Raw genomic sequence first — 17,518 nt, 5'->3', positions numbered from 1 at the left:
AGCTGGTCTATTGAAGAGATACTGAAGAGCATCGGCAACTTCTGGCTACCGCTGCTCCACGCCTGATGCAGGACAGCATGTAAACCAGTTTCTTTCAGGCAAGCTCCAAAGTTAAGCACATGCTTAAACAGTTTTCTTACATAAAAATGCATTCCTGAATCAGACTGCTAGTCTAGATTAATGCTGGCCAGCTACAGATGAACTTCTCTGAGTCATCCCCCGGAGACATCAGGTCCCTTAAAATAGCAACAACAACAGAATCCATAGAAAAGCTTGAATATTTGGACTGAAAGCTATGATCACAACGCTTTACATAAGTGTGGTGAACACGCCACCCCACCCCCCAAACTGAAATAAGGATTCGCTTCAGGCCAGGGCACTTTTGCATTTCGATCTCACACTCTGGGAAGCACAGTCTTGCCGACGCTGCTGACATTGCCTGAAGTGACACAGCAACAAACTGTCTTGGTTTTTGTTGCTGTTGTTGTTTTTTTTCTTCCCCTGCAATTTTAATACAGTGAAGCTACTTGAGGAAAAGTCCAGAGATACTGGAATCAATTGATGCTGTTGGAAAAGCAGTAGGAACAGCTGGTGCTTCAGAGGTTTGCATGGTGGAAGGCAACAAACCCTGTTCAAGACCACAGAAGCTGCCTGTAGCCCAACAACAGCCCTGAGACGAGCAGAGGAAAAACTGAACACAAAGAATGATGGGGGCCATTTTCCCAGAGGTCCGAGGCAGGTTGGAATATAGGCATCCTTCTCCACGCCACTTCTTGCCATGTGATGCAGACAGAGACGGGCCAATATCCTGCAGCAACAGCACTGGAGTTGGAAGAATCATGAGGAAGCAGCCTGGCACGTGCCGTTGTACTGAATTGGGGTCCTCCCCATAGGGAAAACAAGTGACTAGTGAGGATTGTCAGGAGCCTGGGGGCACCAACACGCTTTAATTGTCCCAACCAGCCTCACCTGGGACCTCCACCGATGACCCATTGCTCCAGGAACTTCATTTTAAGCTGAGGTCTGGGCAGCCACCTCTTTTCTGAGCTGTCCTGGAGATCCATCTGCTTTGAGGCTTTCCCAGATTGATCTTGGACTTATCTTGGTGCCTTGCTTTTGCCAGATGACACCTGATTGGCTGATGGACCCTGTTACTGCCACCACCATGCCTGGCTGATAAGGTTGTTGCCTGGCCCATGTTGTGCCCATCCTAGGTCCTGGCTCACCTTCCCTTAGGTGGATGGGTGGTCTTTGCTGCTCTACAGGGTTATGGAAGAAGGATGCAGCACTATGGAGGTGTTAAGCTCGTGGCAATACTAGCTGGCTCTGTCTGACCCCAGTCTTGCTGGAGCCCAGCTCCCCCATCTATGTGTGATCCTCATCCCCCTCCCTACCTTCTCCCAGCTGAAATCCCCTATCCATTTGCACTAATCTCATTAATTTCCCACAATTCTGTTTAGACCCAAACCTAACTGTGATTCCCTCCTGCTGCTCAGCATCCCCATGACTTCTCCACCTCCATGACACTCCCAAAACCTTCACTGGTAGCTCACAGGCTCTCTCACCCCTGGTGGGCACCTTTTTCCATCCCTCTGAACCGCCCCCCCCATGTCCTCCCAGCTCTTCTCCTTTCACCACCAGTCCCCAGCTTTGTGCTGGTGCTTTTGTAACCTTTGACAGTAAGTTCCTTGAGGATTTTTCTGCAAAATGCTTTTATTTTCCTGGTGCGCCTGGCTCTCCCTCTGCTGCTCACCTGAGGGACAATCCCTTAAATTCCCCACTAGACCGTGGTTGTGTCCTGCTCACAAAAAGTGGGTTTTTAATCTCGTGCTAGTGTGATGGGGCCATCTCCATCTCCCTTGTTGTGCTTTCTCCCATGGCATTTCTTTAATTTCCTGCTTGCTCTCCATGTCTTTCAACAATCCTGATAGCTTGCAGTTTTCTGGCGGCTTCGCTGCTTGCTCGGGAGGGCTGGGATAAGAGTTTTTTAATAATTTGATGGAGTTGGTTCCCATGTAGGAGCTGGTAGGGTTGTGCTGGCAATTAGGTGGGTAAGACCTGGGCTTAAGTGTCCTTATTTGACTTGGGGATTGCTGAGGAACGCGGAGCTGGGAGGGAGGAGGCAAAATAGAGTTCATCTGAGGTTCCTTGCAAAAGCCAGACCCTGTGTGGAAAACATCTCTGCAACACTTCAGCATGAGGCCCCACCACGGGACAAAATCCTTTTTTTTGTACAACCCAACCGGTATTTCACCCTCTACCTGTATAAAATCTCTGTAAACCTGTGCAAGGGCTGATTGACACCCACCATTATTCATAAAGATGCATGGTACCAACAAAAGATGCCGAAAACCAAGGTGGATCCAAAGCATGTGTTCAGTCACAGTGCTGTAGGTGAAATATATGTTTTAAATCATTAATCTTCCCCTCAAACCCCAAAGCGGGATGCTGAGACTCCCCAAGGGCATCCTCGGCGGGCAGGGAGCAAGGCGGCTGGGCTTTGAAATTTGCGGGCTGGGGAAGAACCGACCCTCGAAAGGTTTTGTGATTTACAAGAGGTGCTTGCTCGGGTAAAGGCACCGCCGCCTGAGGTGAACCGTGAGGAGGTGGCAGCAGGCGAGGCCGGCCCGCCCCGGCCCCGTGGGGCCGACCTGCCATTTCGCGGCGCCGCCCCCTCCCTCAGGCCGCGGGGCGCGACATGGCGGCGGGGCGGGCGTTTCTGCCGCTGCTGGCGGCCGCGATGCTGCTAGAGCCAGCAGCCGCCGTCTGGCCCCAGCCCCAGGCCCAGCGCTCCCCGCCGGGTGGCGGCCGCTGCCCGCTCTCTCCCCGTCGCTTTCAGTTCGCCTACGCTGGCGGCTCCGCCGTGGGGCCGGGCTGCGCCGTGCTGGAGGCGGCCTTCCAACGGTACCGGGCGCTGCTCTTCGCCGCCGCCCGCCCGACCGGTGAGGCGGGGCGGGGGCTGCCGGCGGGGCGGGGGGCTCGGCGGGCAGGGCCGTTGGCCCTCTTGCCTGTGGCTTTATTCCTAAAAAAAAAACCCGCGAAACCAAACCCTCGCTTATTTTGGGTTTGGATGGGTGACCAGCTCTTTAGCCCCCTCATTGCCTCAGTGCAGCAGGGGCTGGGGGCGAGGGGAGGTGGTGGCTGTGCCCTGATGGTGCAGGGGCTTGAATCGGGTCTCATAGCCCAGGGCAGCGTTGTGCTCCTATGTGGAGGGCGATGCCTGTGGCATGCACGTTTTAAAATAAAATACATCTAATCCTGTGTGGCACAGTGAGCACTAGTTGTCTTGCATTCCCTTCAAGGAGTTAGGCTCTTGCTATCACGAGTTTGCTCTTTCTATCCATATTTTATCTCCTCCAGATCGCGTTTCAGCTCCCCAGCGCTTCCTTTTGCTTCCTTTTGCTTCCTTTTTATGCGACTGCAGGGAGAGCTGCCCCTGGCGTTGGCAGTCGCGCCAGCTTCAGCCCTTTTCACAAGTTTTGGCTCTTCTGGCAGTTCTTGGTGTCCGGTGTGAAGCTTTGCCTTGAGGAAAGACTCTTGTTGCTTCATGTCTGTTTCTAGCAAGTACATATTTGTGCCGTGGGGCTCGTTCTGCCCAAGGTGAGCTGTTAAGCGTCCCGAGGCAGCGTGGCTTTCCTGGCAGAGAGGTAGTAGCTCTTGGATTCATCCTGGAATTGGAGGGTAAGATGAGGAAAGGCAAAAGCTTTGAGAGTCTGGGCTTGATTTGGGACAGGTTGTAAAGGTTTCTTGTGCCCGGACTTCTTCATGATAGCACCCGTTGCATGTCTGGGATGAAATGGAGGAAATTCCCTGGCTGCGTTCGCAGAGGCAAATGCGCAGGCTTGGGAGCTGGCACGTACGGATGCTCGGTGCCTGCGTGGGTCTGCGGCAGCCTGAAGCTGGGGAATATGAAACGCTTCATTCATCAAAAAGAGCTAGTAAGTCTGCTTCCGAGTGTTTTAAATGTCAGTGTGAACTCTGTCGCCGCTGATAAAAGCGGAGAAGGGTGACGACGTTGGAAGTCGTTCTGCTTCGTCTCGAGCACATCGTCCCTCAACAAAGTCAAATTTGAAACACTGGGAAGAACCATTTGGCTTATTTTATTTCTTCAACTCTTGTAAGTAGCAATAGAAATAAGTTTTCATTTGGGAGCTGAGAAGACTCCTCTTTTTTTTTTCTTTTTTTTGCTGCTAGGAACTAAACTTAAACAGCTGATACAATTATTCACATTTTCCTGTTCCTCTCAAAGGAGAAATGTGACCGTGAAATCACTTGGAGCAACTTCTCCAAGCTCAATCACGAGATCGAGCTCTGTGTGCATACTCACCGCTTTCCATACGCCCTGCTTTGACACTGAAAGTACACTCTTAATTTTAGGGCTTTTTTCCCTCCTCCCCTTCCTTTTGTTTTCCCACATGGGTGGTTAGTAATAACAGGCAATGGAAACCCTGAATGGAAGAAAATAGTTTCTATTAATAGAGAAAATAAGACAGAACCTGTTTTCTGTCTGTTTCAGAAAGCTGCTGTGTCGATTTCATAAGCAAGAAAGATTATGTCCAAACTCTACATTCATGCTGGACTTCTAGCATGAAAATGTAGACCAATTTAAATTAGGAGGGATTGGTCAAGCCCTGGTTCAAAACAGAGCCAAGCCTGGGGTCGGAGACAGCTTTGCTGTTGGGCCAAGCTTCTGTGTCCAGCTGAAACTGCAGTATTCCCGCGTGGAGAACTGAGCCCTTGCTGCAGTGTTTGACTACCCTCAGGGTGAAGAATATTTATATTTTCCTTATCCCTAACTGGGATTTCCCTTGCTGCTCTTCCCTTGTTTCTTGCCATTAAGATGGGCAACTCCGAAATGAGTCTGGGAGAGACCCAGGAACCTGCGTGGAGGTCAAGCCAGGACCTGCCATACCTGGTGTCTTATTGCTACCATCCTGTTGCAATCATTGTGTTAGAGTCCTTAGCTTCCAGTCCATGACCATAATTAACTAGACATGCGCCTTCACAGCGCTCTTTGGAACCATGAACTTTGGCCTTCGTGGCTGATGGGTCACTGATCCCTGCTGTGCCTATCTGCGTTGCTTTCTAGGTGTGATTAGCACCAGTGCTTGCCTGCTCCTTGGCCAAGGAGGCCACATTTGGGTTTGGTGATGTCTCCCTGGGCAGGTCTAAACATGGTGTGTGGTGGTGGGACCAATTCTCTTGAGGCTTCTCAACGGAATGAGTATTTTTTCTGTCCCCAGGCTTCAGAGTGGCCGTCCCTGGTGAGCTGCTGGCTTGTTGAGCGGAAGAAGCAGGTCTTACCATGCTGGCATGCCAGCTCGCACATCTGCGAGGTTGCCTTGGCTACCGGCTCGTCTGTAACCGAGAGGAAGGCTTAAAACTGAGCACCGTCTTTGAGCTGTTTCCCTTCTCTCAGTGAAGGTTTTGCCCTTCCTTCGTGGAGAAATGTGGGGTTTCTGGCTCCTGCAAGCTTTGGAGCACAGGCTCTCTCTGTTTCACTGGAACGCTGGCAGTGCCATGGCCTCTCTGAAGTCTGCTTGGTCCCTGGCTTCTGACCTGGCTCACTCAAAGCCAAGCTTTTTATTTTTCAGTGATCATATTGAGCATTGCCTGTTCCTGGGAATGCTGTGGGGGGTGTAGGCATGGACCTTGCTTGGGATTAGCAGGGTCCCACCCCAACTAACCCACGTTCCTCCTGCCCAGAGGCTGCTGTGAGTAGACCTGTGTGCCTCAGCGAATGCTGAACACCTCCCTTTGGAGTTGTGTGTGCGAATCCAGTGAGAACTCAGGGCTATGCACCCTTGGAGGTTCTCCTTCAGATAGGGAGGTGTGGCCAGCGCTCCTGCTTGGGGTCTGAAAGTGGCTGGGTTTATTTTTCCAGCTGTTGTGCCTGGGACCAGCTTTGCAGAAGGTGAAGTCGGTTGGGAGCCTTTCTGTGCTGGGTGAGATCTTTTGGTGGCCTCTAACTCAGCCTAACTCTGCAGCATGCTTGGAATCATTCTCCACCCTTTTTTACAGGGTTTCTTTCCCCTCTCTAAGGGTAGGTAGGGTAGCAGAGCTCTTGGGTTCGTGCTTTTTTCCCAGTGCTGGAAGAGTTTGGAAACATGAAGCCCTTCACCCTCCCTGAAGAAGATTTGGGTAGTCATGGCTGTTGCTTAGAGCAGGGGCTGGTGTCCAGGAAGCCTTGGTAAACCATCCTCTGATTTCTCTTCTCCTCTGTGTGCTCCTTTAAGCTTCCATTGCAAAGCCTTCCTCACCAGCAAACCTTCTCTGCGCTTAAGGTTGGGATCAGCTCGTGTGCTCCTGGTTGCCTGTGTTGAAGGGGAAGCCCCTGCTGAACACCCCTGTGCCCGCTCTGCGGTGAAGGAGGGAGTGCCTGTTTCTGCCACGTGTATTTAAAGTCCATGTACTCCTGCGCCTCCATTGTTAGCTGGGCTGGGAGGACAGGGGTGGACTGGAAGCAGGGAAAAGAGCCAGGATGGGGTTGATGTCTGTAGTCTATGTCCTTTGCAGAGAGTGAGCCGCTGTGGGGGACAGCCTGCAATCAGCTCCTCATCTTTGTTGCCACGCCAGGCTGTGATGGGTTTCCCAGCCTGGACTCCAAGGAAAACTGTGAGTATCGCGGCTGGGAGCGAGGGAGAGTGACTGGAGTGGGTGTGCAGCTGTTTCTGTGCCTGTCAGTTGGAAACAGCACCGTGCAGCACTTACCCCCAATTTTGGGGAGGCATCATCCTTGCTGTATTATTGAGAAACCAGGGCCAGGGGGTAGCGACTTACCTGAGGATGCTGATAAAGCAATGGAGGAGGTTTAAAATAAAAAAAACCAAACCCAAAAGTCAGTTCTGTGGGATCCCAGGGTGCAGTCCTGTATCAAAACCTCTGCCTGGTGCCACTGTAGCCCCATAGCTGGGGCTGTCATGGCCTGTAGCAGCGTGTGATGAAGTGTGGGACCTAATGCCAGTGCCGGCCCCTCTGATGCTGTGTTTCAGATAAGCTCTCTGTCTCAGAAGGCTCCTTGCTGCTCTCTGCGGATGCTGTCTGGGGAGCTCTCAGAGGTGAGGTGTGCTTTCTGTGGGGCATTCCCGCTCTCCCTGCCTCAGGATGTCTCTGTGCCTCTCTCTTTCCATAGACTTATTTGTTAATTGAGCTTTGTTCCTTTGGGGGAATCTGTGCTGAGAAAGTGACTGTGTGTGGTTTTCCTGCAGGCCTGGAGACATTCAGCCAGCTCATTGGGAGGGACGAGAATGGCACGGTGAGTCCTGGCCTCATCTCCTGGGGGCAGTCAGCTCTCTAATGCTCCTGCCTCAATGGGGACAGGCTGAGGATTGCCAGGATGCTTGGGATGAGGGGGGTACCAGCAGTGCAGCACAGTCTCATCAAGGGCCGAGTAGGAATTCGTGAATCCAGCCAGATTCCTGCCTTCTGAGCAGTAAAGCATCACAGCTCTTTCTGGCTTGCTTGCATGCTGGGCAACGAGGCTACCCCTCCTTGTCGTGCTGGTTCTGGGGACAAAGGTGACCCTAATTGTCTCCTGCTAATGGCTGTGTTGCCTGGAGCCCTGCTCAGTACTTCCTTGTGTTCTCTGCATGCAGTACTACATCAACAAGACAGAAATCGTGGACTTTCCCCGCTTCCCTCACCGGGGACTGTTGCTGGACACCTCTCGTCACTACCTGCCTCTGAGAGCCATCCTGGAAACTCTGGTAGGGAGCCTGTGCTGGGAGACCCAGTGGTTTAGTTGGGTGTCCCTTCCTTTGCAACAACTGAGGGCTCCTTGGGTGGCCTCAAGGGCTTTTTGGTTTTTTCGTGTTGCTCCTTTCCAAAGATCCTAGGAGCTGTCTAATGCGTAGGCCACTGCATCTGCATCTCATCGAGGAAGAGCTTGTCAAACCTAGGCTTTTTAAACAAAACCAGCTTGCTTGTCCCTAAGTGAAGCATCAGGCCAGGGTGGGATGGCACCATGACGTCAATTCTTAATATACAGATGTGCATCGTGGATAAATGCTTCCATGCTGTAGGTCCTTCCAAGTGCCCATGGCTGTGTTTGCTCATGGTGTAACTCAGAGCTGCCTTGTTTGGGTGGTTTCTCAGCTCCCCCTGTAAATAGGATAAGGAAGAAAACCCTGAGGTGTCTTAGATTCCTGCAATCCAGATTACTTTCCGAGGCTGGGTTGTTTCTGAGGCAAGGGAAAACACTGACTTCTTCCCAGCCGCGTTAGATGAACGTGGGTGGTGGATCATCCCAAGCAGAATTAATCGTACAGGTCTCCACCATTGGCTCAGCTATAAGGAGAGCAGGGATTTTTATTGTGAGCAGGAGTGCTACTGGCCCTCTGCAGCTCTTTGTGGTGCTGCTGTGTTAGAAGAGAGGTGTCTGAATCCCTCTTGGATGCTGGGGAGCGTTTGGGGACTCTGCCTTGTCCTTTTGGAGCACAGGGACCTTGTCCCCTTTCTGTGGCAAGCTGGGTGACCTTTCAGAAGGGGCAAGGCATGTTCATCTTTGTTCCCGTTCCTTCCCAGGATGTCATGGCTTACAACAAGTTCAATGTGTTTCACTGGCACATTGTGGATGACCCATCTTTCCCCTACGAGAGCTTCACCTTCCCAGAGCTCAGCAAGCAGGTGACCCACCCCAATCACCATGTAGCGCCCAGCCCAGGGCGAGCAGATCCCTCCCTCGGCACCTGAGCAATGTGCTGAGGTTTCTTGTGTTCCCCCAGGGAGCCTTCAACCCCATGACCCACGTGTACACAGCCAACGACGTGCAGACAGTGATCGAGTACGCCCGGCTGCGTGGCATCAGGGTCATCGTGGAGTTCGACACTCCTGGGCACACCCTCTCCTGGGGTCCAGGTGAGGAGCAGACCCTGCCGCCTGCTGCTCTGAGGAGAGTTGTAGTTGCATTGGGGGGAGAAAGGGCATCTGCAACCTGGATCCCAAAAGCTGGGTGCGGGCAGCCGTGTCCCACGGGCTGGCTTTGAGGAGGAGCAAACCATCGTCTAGGGGAAGCAGGACCCAGTGGTCCAATTTCTGGAACAAAATCCAAAGGGAAAACTTTTCCATCTCTTCTTGGGTCATTTTTTTTGGGGAACATCCACTGTGCCAAAAGCAACATCGTGGGTATTGCAAGGATCTCGAGTTTAACTGGGGGTACAGCTGACCAAGCTTCCTCGCTCTGCTCAACTGTGCCCCAGTCTCTGCTCCAGAGACTGCAAGTGCTGTCTCTTCCATGTCTGGAAGTGTGAGAAGCTCCAGGAAAATGTCGTCTTGTCTTCCTTTCTGCTTCCCTTGCCTCCAGATGCCGTGGCCTGCACTGGAGTACACCCTGTGCATGTGGTCACGGACAAAACTATGCCTGCCCCACTTCCCCATCTGCAGCAGGTGCACAGAGCTGGGAGAGGGTGCTGGGGACTGCACTGGCATTACCTTTCCCCAGCAGCTCTGTGTGTGGCTTCCTGTAGGAATCTCCCAAAAAAAGCAGCCGGGCCCACAATGAGAGATACCGAGGAGAAACCTGGGAAGGGTGGGAACTGTGGCATCCTGCAAGGATTTGGTTGTGCGGGGAGGAAAGGATGTCCAGCCTACCAGGTTCGAGCCCTGCTGATCTCAGCTGGGAGTGAGTGTTTGGGGCAGCAGTGCGTGGGGGGAGCACAAGATGAGCGCAGGACATAGATCCCTCCCCATCAGGTCAGGCTTCCTGAGCCAGGGATCAGTTTTCTGCTGCTGTGTTTATGCGTGGTGGACCATGTCCAGATCTTCTGTCCCCTGGCAGGCGCTGGGCCATGCTGAGGAGGGTCCGGGGGGTTACACAGGATGATATGGCCATGCTTAGCCCCTTTCTCACTCTCCCGTGTTTGTTACGACTCAGGTGCTCCAGGTCTGCTGACTCCCTGCTATTTGGGCAAGGAACCTTCTGGGACCTATGGGCCCATCAACCCCATCCTTAACAGCACCTACAAGTTTGTGACCGATTTGTTTCAAGAGGTCAGCACTGTATTCCCAGACTTCTTTCTTCACCTCGGTGGCGATGAGGTAGACTTCACGTGCTGGTGAGTCTCAGATCAGTCTGGAATGGGGACTGGGGGGAAGTACCTGGGACTGGAGACCCAGCCCATTCCTTTGTGGTCGTGATTGTCTGCAGATCTTTGGTGTCCTGCTCCCCCAGGCTCTGTGTGTTGGTGCCTGGGGTTTCGGTGCTCAAAGTGACGCTGATTGTGGGAAGCCGCTGGTGCTGGCGCAGCCACAGCTCTCGGAATGCTTGGGCTGGCCTTGGACCGATGTGGGAAGGACTTGGTCGTGTCTTGTCCTTACTCCAGTGCTCGGGTTGCAGTGCTTTTATTCTCTTCTCTTTGGTACACAGGAAATCCAATCCAAAAATCCGTGCCTTCATGAAGGAGATGGGTTTTGGTGAAGATTACAAGAAATTAGAGTCATTCTACATCCAGAGGTAAGGACGGTTGCATCTTGGGCCTGCAGCTGCAGTATGTGACCAGCACAAATGTCTTCTGCTGTCTCAAGGACACCAGATCTCCTTTTCAGGAGCACGCCCATTCGGGCACGTCTCCCTGACGGAGTAGCGTAGCCATGTTTTATTGGGAGATTGACCACAAAAAAGCCTGGGGCTGAGGAGAAGAAGCCCCATAAGGCGCCGTGCTTTCTCCCTTCTTCAGAAGTACCTTCACATCCCGCTGTGGGTGTTGGGAATATTGGTGCTGCTGCCCTGGCTGTATGCAACCAGCGAAGAGAGGGGAGTGTAACTGAGGTGACCCAAAACTCGGTACTCTTTTCACTCCAGGCTTCTTGCCATCATCTCTTCCCTCGGCAAAGGTTATATCGTGTGGCAGGAGGTGTTTGACAACGGAGTGGAGGTGAGAGCTGCCTGTGCCCTGGTGAAAAGTGCCAGCACCCCAGCCAGCTGCACTGGTGCGATCTGGGGGTGCTGTGCTGGGGCTGGTGGGGGGGATTCTCTTGTGGAACTGGGGTTGGTCTGGAGATGGTGCTGCCAGTGAGCTGCCCTCAGGGTGGCTTTGTCACACTGCTGTCAACGCCCTCTTCTCTCCAGGTTCTTATATATACACTGCAAGAGGCCAGTTTTAACCCTGACCAGGACCCTCTGCAAATGGGCTTATCCCTCCCTCAGTTGCTTCTGCAAACTGGATGGGAAGTGCCTCAAAAGTCAAGCCAATGTCTGCCTCGGTTTCCCTTTGGGGTGGTTTTTGCAGCTGTGGAGGGGTCAGGGCACTCTGCTTGCGAGGGAAGGTGGTGCTTTTGTTGCCACAGTGATCCCGTGCACGGGGCTCACATGTGCTCTTCAGGTGAGGCCAGACACCATCGTCCACGTGTGGAAGGAGAACCCCACACCATACATGGAGGAAATGGCGAATGTCACCAAGGCTGGCTACCGGGCTTTGCTCTCTGCCCCCTGGTACCTCAACCGCATCTCCTACGGGCAGGACTGGATGGCGGCCTACAAAGTGGAGCCCTTGAAGTTCGAAGGTGTGTTCCTTGTGTCCCCTTCCCATACAGCAGCTGACTTGTCAGGAGGTAGCGCCAAGGCTGGCTGTCTTGCTAATCCGTTCTCGTTGCTGGTGTGACGGTGCTTGACTGACCGTGTCCTTGGTTCCTGTGCTATGTTCCATTCCCTTGCTGCCAGCAGAAAACAGCTCTGCCCAGGGTTTGAAGCGGAGGCTTCCAGAATGGCAAGCTATTGCCTCTGTAGCTGAGCCGCTCTCTGCTGTTACAGGCGCCTCTGTGGGCAGGGCTATAAGTCACCTCATTATCTTGCAACACACCATCACCTGAATACTGTGTCCTCTGGCAGGCAGCCCCGAGCAGAAGGACCGGGTGATCGGCGGAGAGGCGTGCATGTGGGGTGAATACGTGGACGTCACTAACCTGACTCCCAGGCTCTGGTAAGAGAAGCCATGGGGAGGTTGGCTCGAGCTGCATGAGGAATGGCTCAGCCCCCTTTCCCTCGCCACTGAGCCACCCATGCCACACACTGCAGGTTTGGTTCGCACGTGGTGCTTTTCCCTGTCCCCTGGCAGCGCGTCTGTGCTAGCAACAGCCTCAGTGAGGCTTAAGTGGGGGTCTGTAAGACCGTAACATGCTCCTGTACAACGTGCTGCTGCAGCCAGTTTGTGTTTAACGCCACTGGTCTCTGCCCTGTCACCCCAGTCCACTCCTGATTCACATCTGTCCAGAAGTAGATCTTCCGATACACAGAAGCGTTGTGCCTTTGTGTGCTGAAGGATGTGTTTCAGGAAAGTGTTTGGGAGCTCAGGGCTTTGTGTGAGAAGCTTTCCGATTTCCCCCTGACCTGGCTGCCTCTGTCCCTCCTTCCTCCAGGCCGAGAGCTGGGGCCGTAGCAGAGAGACTGTGGAGCAACGCAACCGTCAGGGACCTGCAAGATGCCTATGTGCGGCTGGCCGAGTTCCGCTGCAAGCTTCTCGGGTAACCGTCCCTCCTCGCAGCAGGACAGCGCAGATGCCCCCCTCTCTGGGGTCGAACCCCGGGGAGGGCGGCGAGGGTGAAGTGGGCTTTCCCTGCTGCAAAATAACCCTTGTTCTTACGGAAAGTCCCGAGCTTTTCTCCTGCCTGTGTGTGGGCAGAGCTTGCTTTGTGCGGTGCTGGAAGAGAGCCCCTGCTGCCAGCGTGGGCTGGTGGCTCTTGTCAAGGAGAGGGCTTTGTGCTGAGGAAGGGGGACCTGTCAGCTATTGCCACCCCTCCTGCAGCACCAGCTTCCCCTGGAAACCTGCCCTTACCCCATGGTCCCACACGAGAGCAAAAAAACCAAGTCTCTAAGCACAGGATGAGTACTGCTCCCTCCTTGTCGCACCTGAAACGGGGCGCCGATGGCCACCCTGCGCTGCTCTGCCCCCTCAGATCTGACTGTGGGCTCTACCAGTCCCCTCTGCCTAACACCATCTCTCCCCTATCTTTCCAGGCGTGGTGTCCGGGCGCAGCCTCTCTACGTAGGATACTGTGAAAATGAATTTGGCGGGTTTTGAAGGGAGAGTCCCGCTGCCCTCGGTCACTGCGCACACAGGAGGAATGATCCTGCCCTCTCAAGAGCTGCCGGCTTGGCCAAGGGACCCCTTCCCACGCCCAACTTCTGCTCTTGCTTTAGTGCAATGATCTTTTTTTTCCTTAGTGTGCACTCTTTGCGTCTTTTTCTATTTTTGTTTCTTTAAATCTATAAATAAATGACCCCAAAGAGGAAAAAGGTGCTTTTTCATGCTCAGTTGGGGCTTGGGAGACCGTGCAAGGGTTTTTGTTAGCAGGAGAATGGGTAGGGCTTGCTCCAGAGATGCTGGTGGAGCAGCATCTGGCTGTGTCTCACCCCGGTGGCTCCGGAGCTTGCTAGGTGCCCGCTCAGACTGTGCTTAGCCTCTGCTGCTGTCACGCTCCGTCCCTGCAGGGACATGGTTTGGGCACCCCCACTTTTCCTCTTGACCTCGCACCGTCCGTACCTGGACATGGGCGCTTCTGTGTGGTGACCTTGGTTTTGCTTTAGTGGCCTTCCATGCACCAGCGGTCAGTGTTCTGCTGCTCCTGTCCTTCTCTGTCTCCTCTCTCTGCCTGCATCCAGGCAGGACACCTTCCTGCAAGCCACCATCTCTGCTGCCACCTCCTCCTCTGGCTTCTGAGAAGACATCTTGAAGCCTCTCCAAGGAGACCTCAAACCCGCGAAGCTGAGCAGTGCGTGGATGTGACAGAGCCACGGCTCAGCTCTTCCATTGCCTCTCACCTCTGCTCAGGATTCGGCCAACTGATCTGTCCTCCTCGGGGTGGGGGGCTCAGCTTCAGGTCTGCATCCAACAGGTTTGGATAGTATTTTCCTTGGAGAAGAGACTGGTGGTGCTGCAGTCCCATGGAGCTGCGACAGGCATGGTTTTTGTCCGTTGATGGTTGGGGTTGCCCTGCTGGAAACCGTATCCAGCTCAAAGCTAGGGAATCTCTTGGGGAGAAATCCTGGCTTATGGGACTGTTGGTCTGGTCTTCAATAAGCAATATCTGCTGTTATGGCTGGAAACCCTTTACTATTGACCTTTAAATTAAAAATATTGAGTTAACTTTCAATTAAAAATACTCAGAAATGGGCAAGTCTGGAATTTCTTCACCCTCCTGCGAAGGGATACCCAAACGCTGCTCCTCTGAAGCGCTATATCTTGAAGGGGAGGGGAAAAAAGATTGTGAAGCTCAGCCACCCCAAAGCAGGGAAGTTTAGCCGGATTTGGGAGAGAGAGGGCTGGTTTTTTCCCCTTGTTGAGGGTGGGAGGGGAAGGGCTGCCTCCCTGTGCCCTGGTTCCTGGGGGAAGAAGCTCCTCTGCTTCCTCCAAGTGCACAGGGGAAACTCCGTTGTTTTGGCTGTGAATACTCGTGTATTTAAGGCTGAGCGGAGCCAGGATTGCTGACCTGCCTGCCTGTCACTCCAAGCGTGTTTATTTCTCTTAAATCGAGTAACCCAAAAGACCTAAATTATAGTAGCTGCTTCCTTTTGCTGGGGTTTGATGTGCTGTCAAGTCCTGACGAGCTCCGAAGGGCTGGTGTAATTAGCGCTCCTTCTTCCCTACGAGACCTGGCACGAGCAAACGCTGATCACAATCTTCTTGTCCCCATGAGGACATCTCCTTCTGCTCTGACCTGAGTCCTCGCTGATGCCACTCAGCCTCCCTGTGGCATCTTTTGGGGTTGGCTTTGGCAACCATTGCTCTACGGCACAAATGTCTCGGGTACTTGCGGAGCAGAAGCTCCTGGTGCAGGCTGGTGGCATCCTGGGCTTCAGACCCGGGTGTCTGCTCCGGCTCTGCCTGGCCACCTCTGCCTGGCTCTTCCCGCAGCCACGCTGAGGGGAGGACACCCCAGATCCCATGGTTCGCTGCTGGGATGCGGCGCTTTGGGCTCTGAAGGGGTGGCAGGCAGAGAGGAAGGGGGTCAGTATTCCCTCATGTTTTTAAAAGTTCGGGTTTTTCCCTTTTTTATTCCCCCCCATCCCCCCCCCCCCCCAGCATGGTGTAAATTGGTACCTTCGCCGGGTGCTTTTGTCACTGCAGGGGGCTGCTGCTGGTGGGGCTGGGGCCAGTGGGGACCCTGGCCCTGGGAGGGTGCTCTGCTCTTGGGAATGATGCTCTGATCCTGCGGATGGTGCTCTGCTCCCCGGCGCTGCCCTGTGTGTGCTGAGGGGCTCTTCACCACCACATCCCAGCTCCCTGCCCTCACCCTGCCCATCCCTCGGCTCTCCGGGCTCCCTGTCACCCCCTGGGGGTACAGGACGCTGCAGGGCCGGTGGGGCTGGCAAAGGGGACCCCCCAGCCCCACGCCTGCCACGAAAGCCTAGTGTTTCTCATCCGGGTTGAACACCACCCCATGGTCCTGCTTCCTGGGGGGTCTCCACCAGCATCTCCCCCAAAAACACCGCCTCGGGGGTGTCCTGGGAAAGCCTGCACCCTTGCCAAGGCCAGGATCCCCATCGGCTGGGGGGGAGCACCCCGCTTTCCCCTGCCACCGCCTGGCCCGTTCCTTCCAGAACATCTATTTTGGGTGCGTAAAACTTGCCGGGGAGCAACGGAGAACAGGCAGCGTGTGAATCACTCGGGGCCAACGGGTTTAAAAATAAACCCAGGCGGCGGTGAGGAGCGGCTGCCGGGCCCCCGGGTTTCAGCAGGATGAGGCCCAAACCCACCCACGGGTGCTTGCCCCGGGGCCGGCCTTGGCTGCGGGGGGAGTGTCTATCGTGACATGCATGCTTGCGTTTGCACATGTCGACATGCAAGGGCACGTATTTGCAGCTGTGTGCACACGCCTGCATGCATAGGATGCTTGTGAACATGTGTGCTCATGCACATGCACGCACATACATGCGTACGGGTACTTGTGAACACGTGTGTTCATGCATATGCTTGCACACGCATACATATGGGTGCTTGCAAACATGTGCGCTCATGCACATGCTTGCACACACATGCATATCGGCGCTCGCGAACACCTACACTCATGCACATGCCTGCACATGTATGCATACAAGTACCTGTAAACACGTGCACTCATGCACATGCTTGCACACGTGTGTATGTGGGCGCTTACAGACATGTGCACTCATGCACATGCTTGCACATGAATGCATACGTGTACTTGTGAACATGTGTGCTCATGCACACGCTTGCACATGCATGCATATGGGCGCTTACAGACATGTGCGCTTATGCACATGCTTGCACACATGTGTACATGGGCGCTTGTAAACACGTGTGCTCATGCACATGCTTGCATGTGCATGCATAGGGGCACTTACAAATCCGTGCTCTCATGCGCATGCTTGCACACATACGCATACGAGCACTTGTAAACATGTGCACTCATGCACATGCTTGCACATGTGTGTATGTGGGCGCTTGTGAACACAAGTGCTCATGCACATGCTCACACACGCATGCATATGGGCGCTTACAAAACCATGCGCTCGTGCACATGCTTGCGCACGTGTGCGTATGCACACTTGTGAACGCCTGCACTTGTGCACATGCTTGCACAGGCATGCATAGCAACACTTGTGAACATGCGCACTCATGCACATGCTTGCACACACGTGTGCATGGGGCACTTGCAAACACGTATATGCGTGTGCTTGCGCACACATGCGCACCTGCACACACACGCAAATGCACCTGCACACACGTGCTCACATGCCATTGCACAGGCTTGCGCCACAGGTGCGAAGCTGCGTGTGCCTGCGCACGCCCTGGCATGTACTCGCACACACACGCGCACTCCTGCACGCGCGTGGCAGCTCGCCAGGAAAGCTGGGCACCCCCAGCCCAGCTGCTGCTCTGGGAGTAATTAATTAACGACTGTGCCAGGTATTAAAGCCGCTCGCGGTAATTATTTCGGGGTGTGGGAGGGGCGCACCGCGGTCAGTCGAGGCGCGAAATGCCATAAAGTGCCCGAATTGCCCCTGTTGAGCCTTTTCCTCGTGGATTTAAACCCGGCCAAAGGGTGGGGCCGAGCGGGGTGTTAACTCTGGAACCTACTGACGGCCGCAGGGGTAGAGGCGGGCGGCCGCCCGGGGGTGGGGGTGGGGTGCTGGGGGGTGACACGGGGTGACGTGGGGTGACGTGGGGCGGGGGCGGGCGGGCGATGGGGATGAATGGGCGCGGGGCCAGCCCGGCAGGGGGCACTAGTGGGCGGAGCCTCCTCCAGCCTCCCCCTCCTGATTGGCCGTCGCTCACTCATTATGCTAATACCTTGCGGCTGACGTCACCCGCGCGCGGGCGGGGAAGGTGGGGGGGGCGGTGTGTGTGTATGTGTGTGTGTGTGTGTGTGCCGCGAGCCGCCTAGAGGCCCCCGGGCCGAGCCGAGAGGTTCCGAGCGGTTCCGATCGGTTCCGAACGGTCCCGAGCGGTCCCGAGCGGCGCCGAGCGGGGCGGGGCGGGGCGGGGCGGGGCGGCGGGCGCCTCCCGCAGCGGCGGCGGCGGCGGCGGCGGCGGCGGCGGAGCGGGCCATGGCCGCGGCGGGC

The 17,518-nt window shown here is 54.7% G+C and overlaps 1 protein-coding gene across 1 annotated transcript; it reads left to right on the top strand.

Annotated features, from left to right (window-relative positions):
• Positions 1–2,679: 2,679 nt before the first annotated feature.
• HEXA (hexosaminidase subunit alpha) lies at positions 2,680–13,228 on the top strand. Its single transcript, XM_054215257.1, has 14 exons — positions 2,680–2,942; positions 6,517–6,615; positions 6,993–7,058; positions 7,209–7,255; positions 7,596–7,706; positions 8,524–8,625; positions 8,724–8,856; positions 9,872–10,052; positions 10,364–10,450; positions 10,799–10,871; positions 11,319–11,499; positions 11,825–11,915; positions 12,352–12,456; positions 12,950–13,228. Exons 1-14 carry the CDS (start codon positions 2,699–2,701, stop codon positions 13,011–13,013), a joined length of 1,584 nt encoding a protein of 527 aa, XP_054071232.1. The 5' UTR covers positions 2,680–2,698; the 3' UTR covers positions 13,014–13,228.
• The last annotated feature ends 4,290 nt before the right edge of the window (positions 13,229–17,518 follow it).

Source organism: Rissa tridactyla, chromosome 9, assembly GCF_028500815.1.
Source record: "Rissa tridactyla isolate bRisTri1 chromosome 9, bRisTri1.patW.cur.20221130, whole genome shotgun sequence".
Taxonomy (NCBI): domain Eukaryota; kingdom Metazoa; phylum Chordata; class Aves; order Charadriiformes; family Laridae; genus Rissa; species Rissa tridactyla.
Note: the sequence above shows the minus strand (reverse complement) of the source record. Positions and strands in the feature narration are given on the sequence as shown.

Bases quoted from the DNA above. Each gene is read 5' to 3' on its own strand.
- HEXA (XM_054215257.1), top strand. From the start codon at position 2,699: ATGGCGGCGGGGCGGGCGTTTCTGCCGCTGCTGGCGGCCGCGATGCTG. The intron at 8,626-8,723 runs GTGACCCACCCC...GTGTTCCCCCAG, and splicing joins TCCCAGAGCTCAGCAAGCAG to GGAGCCTTCAACCCCATGAC. The intron at 11,916-12,351 runs GTAAGAGAAGCC...TCCTTCCTCCAG, and splicing joins AACCTGACTCCCAGGCTCTG to GCCGAGAGCTGGGGCCGTAG.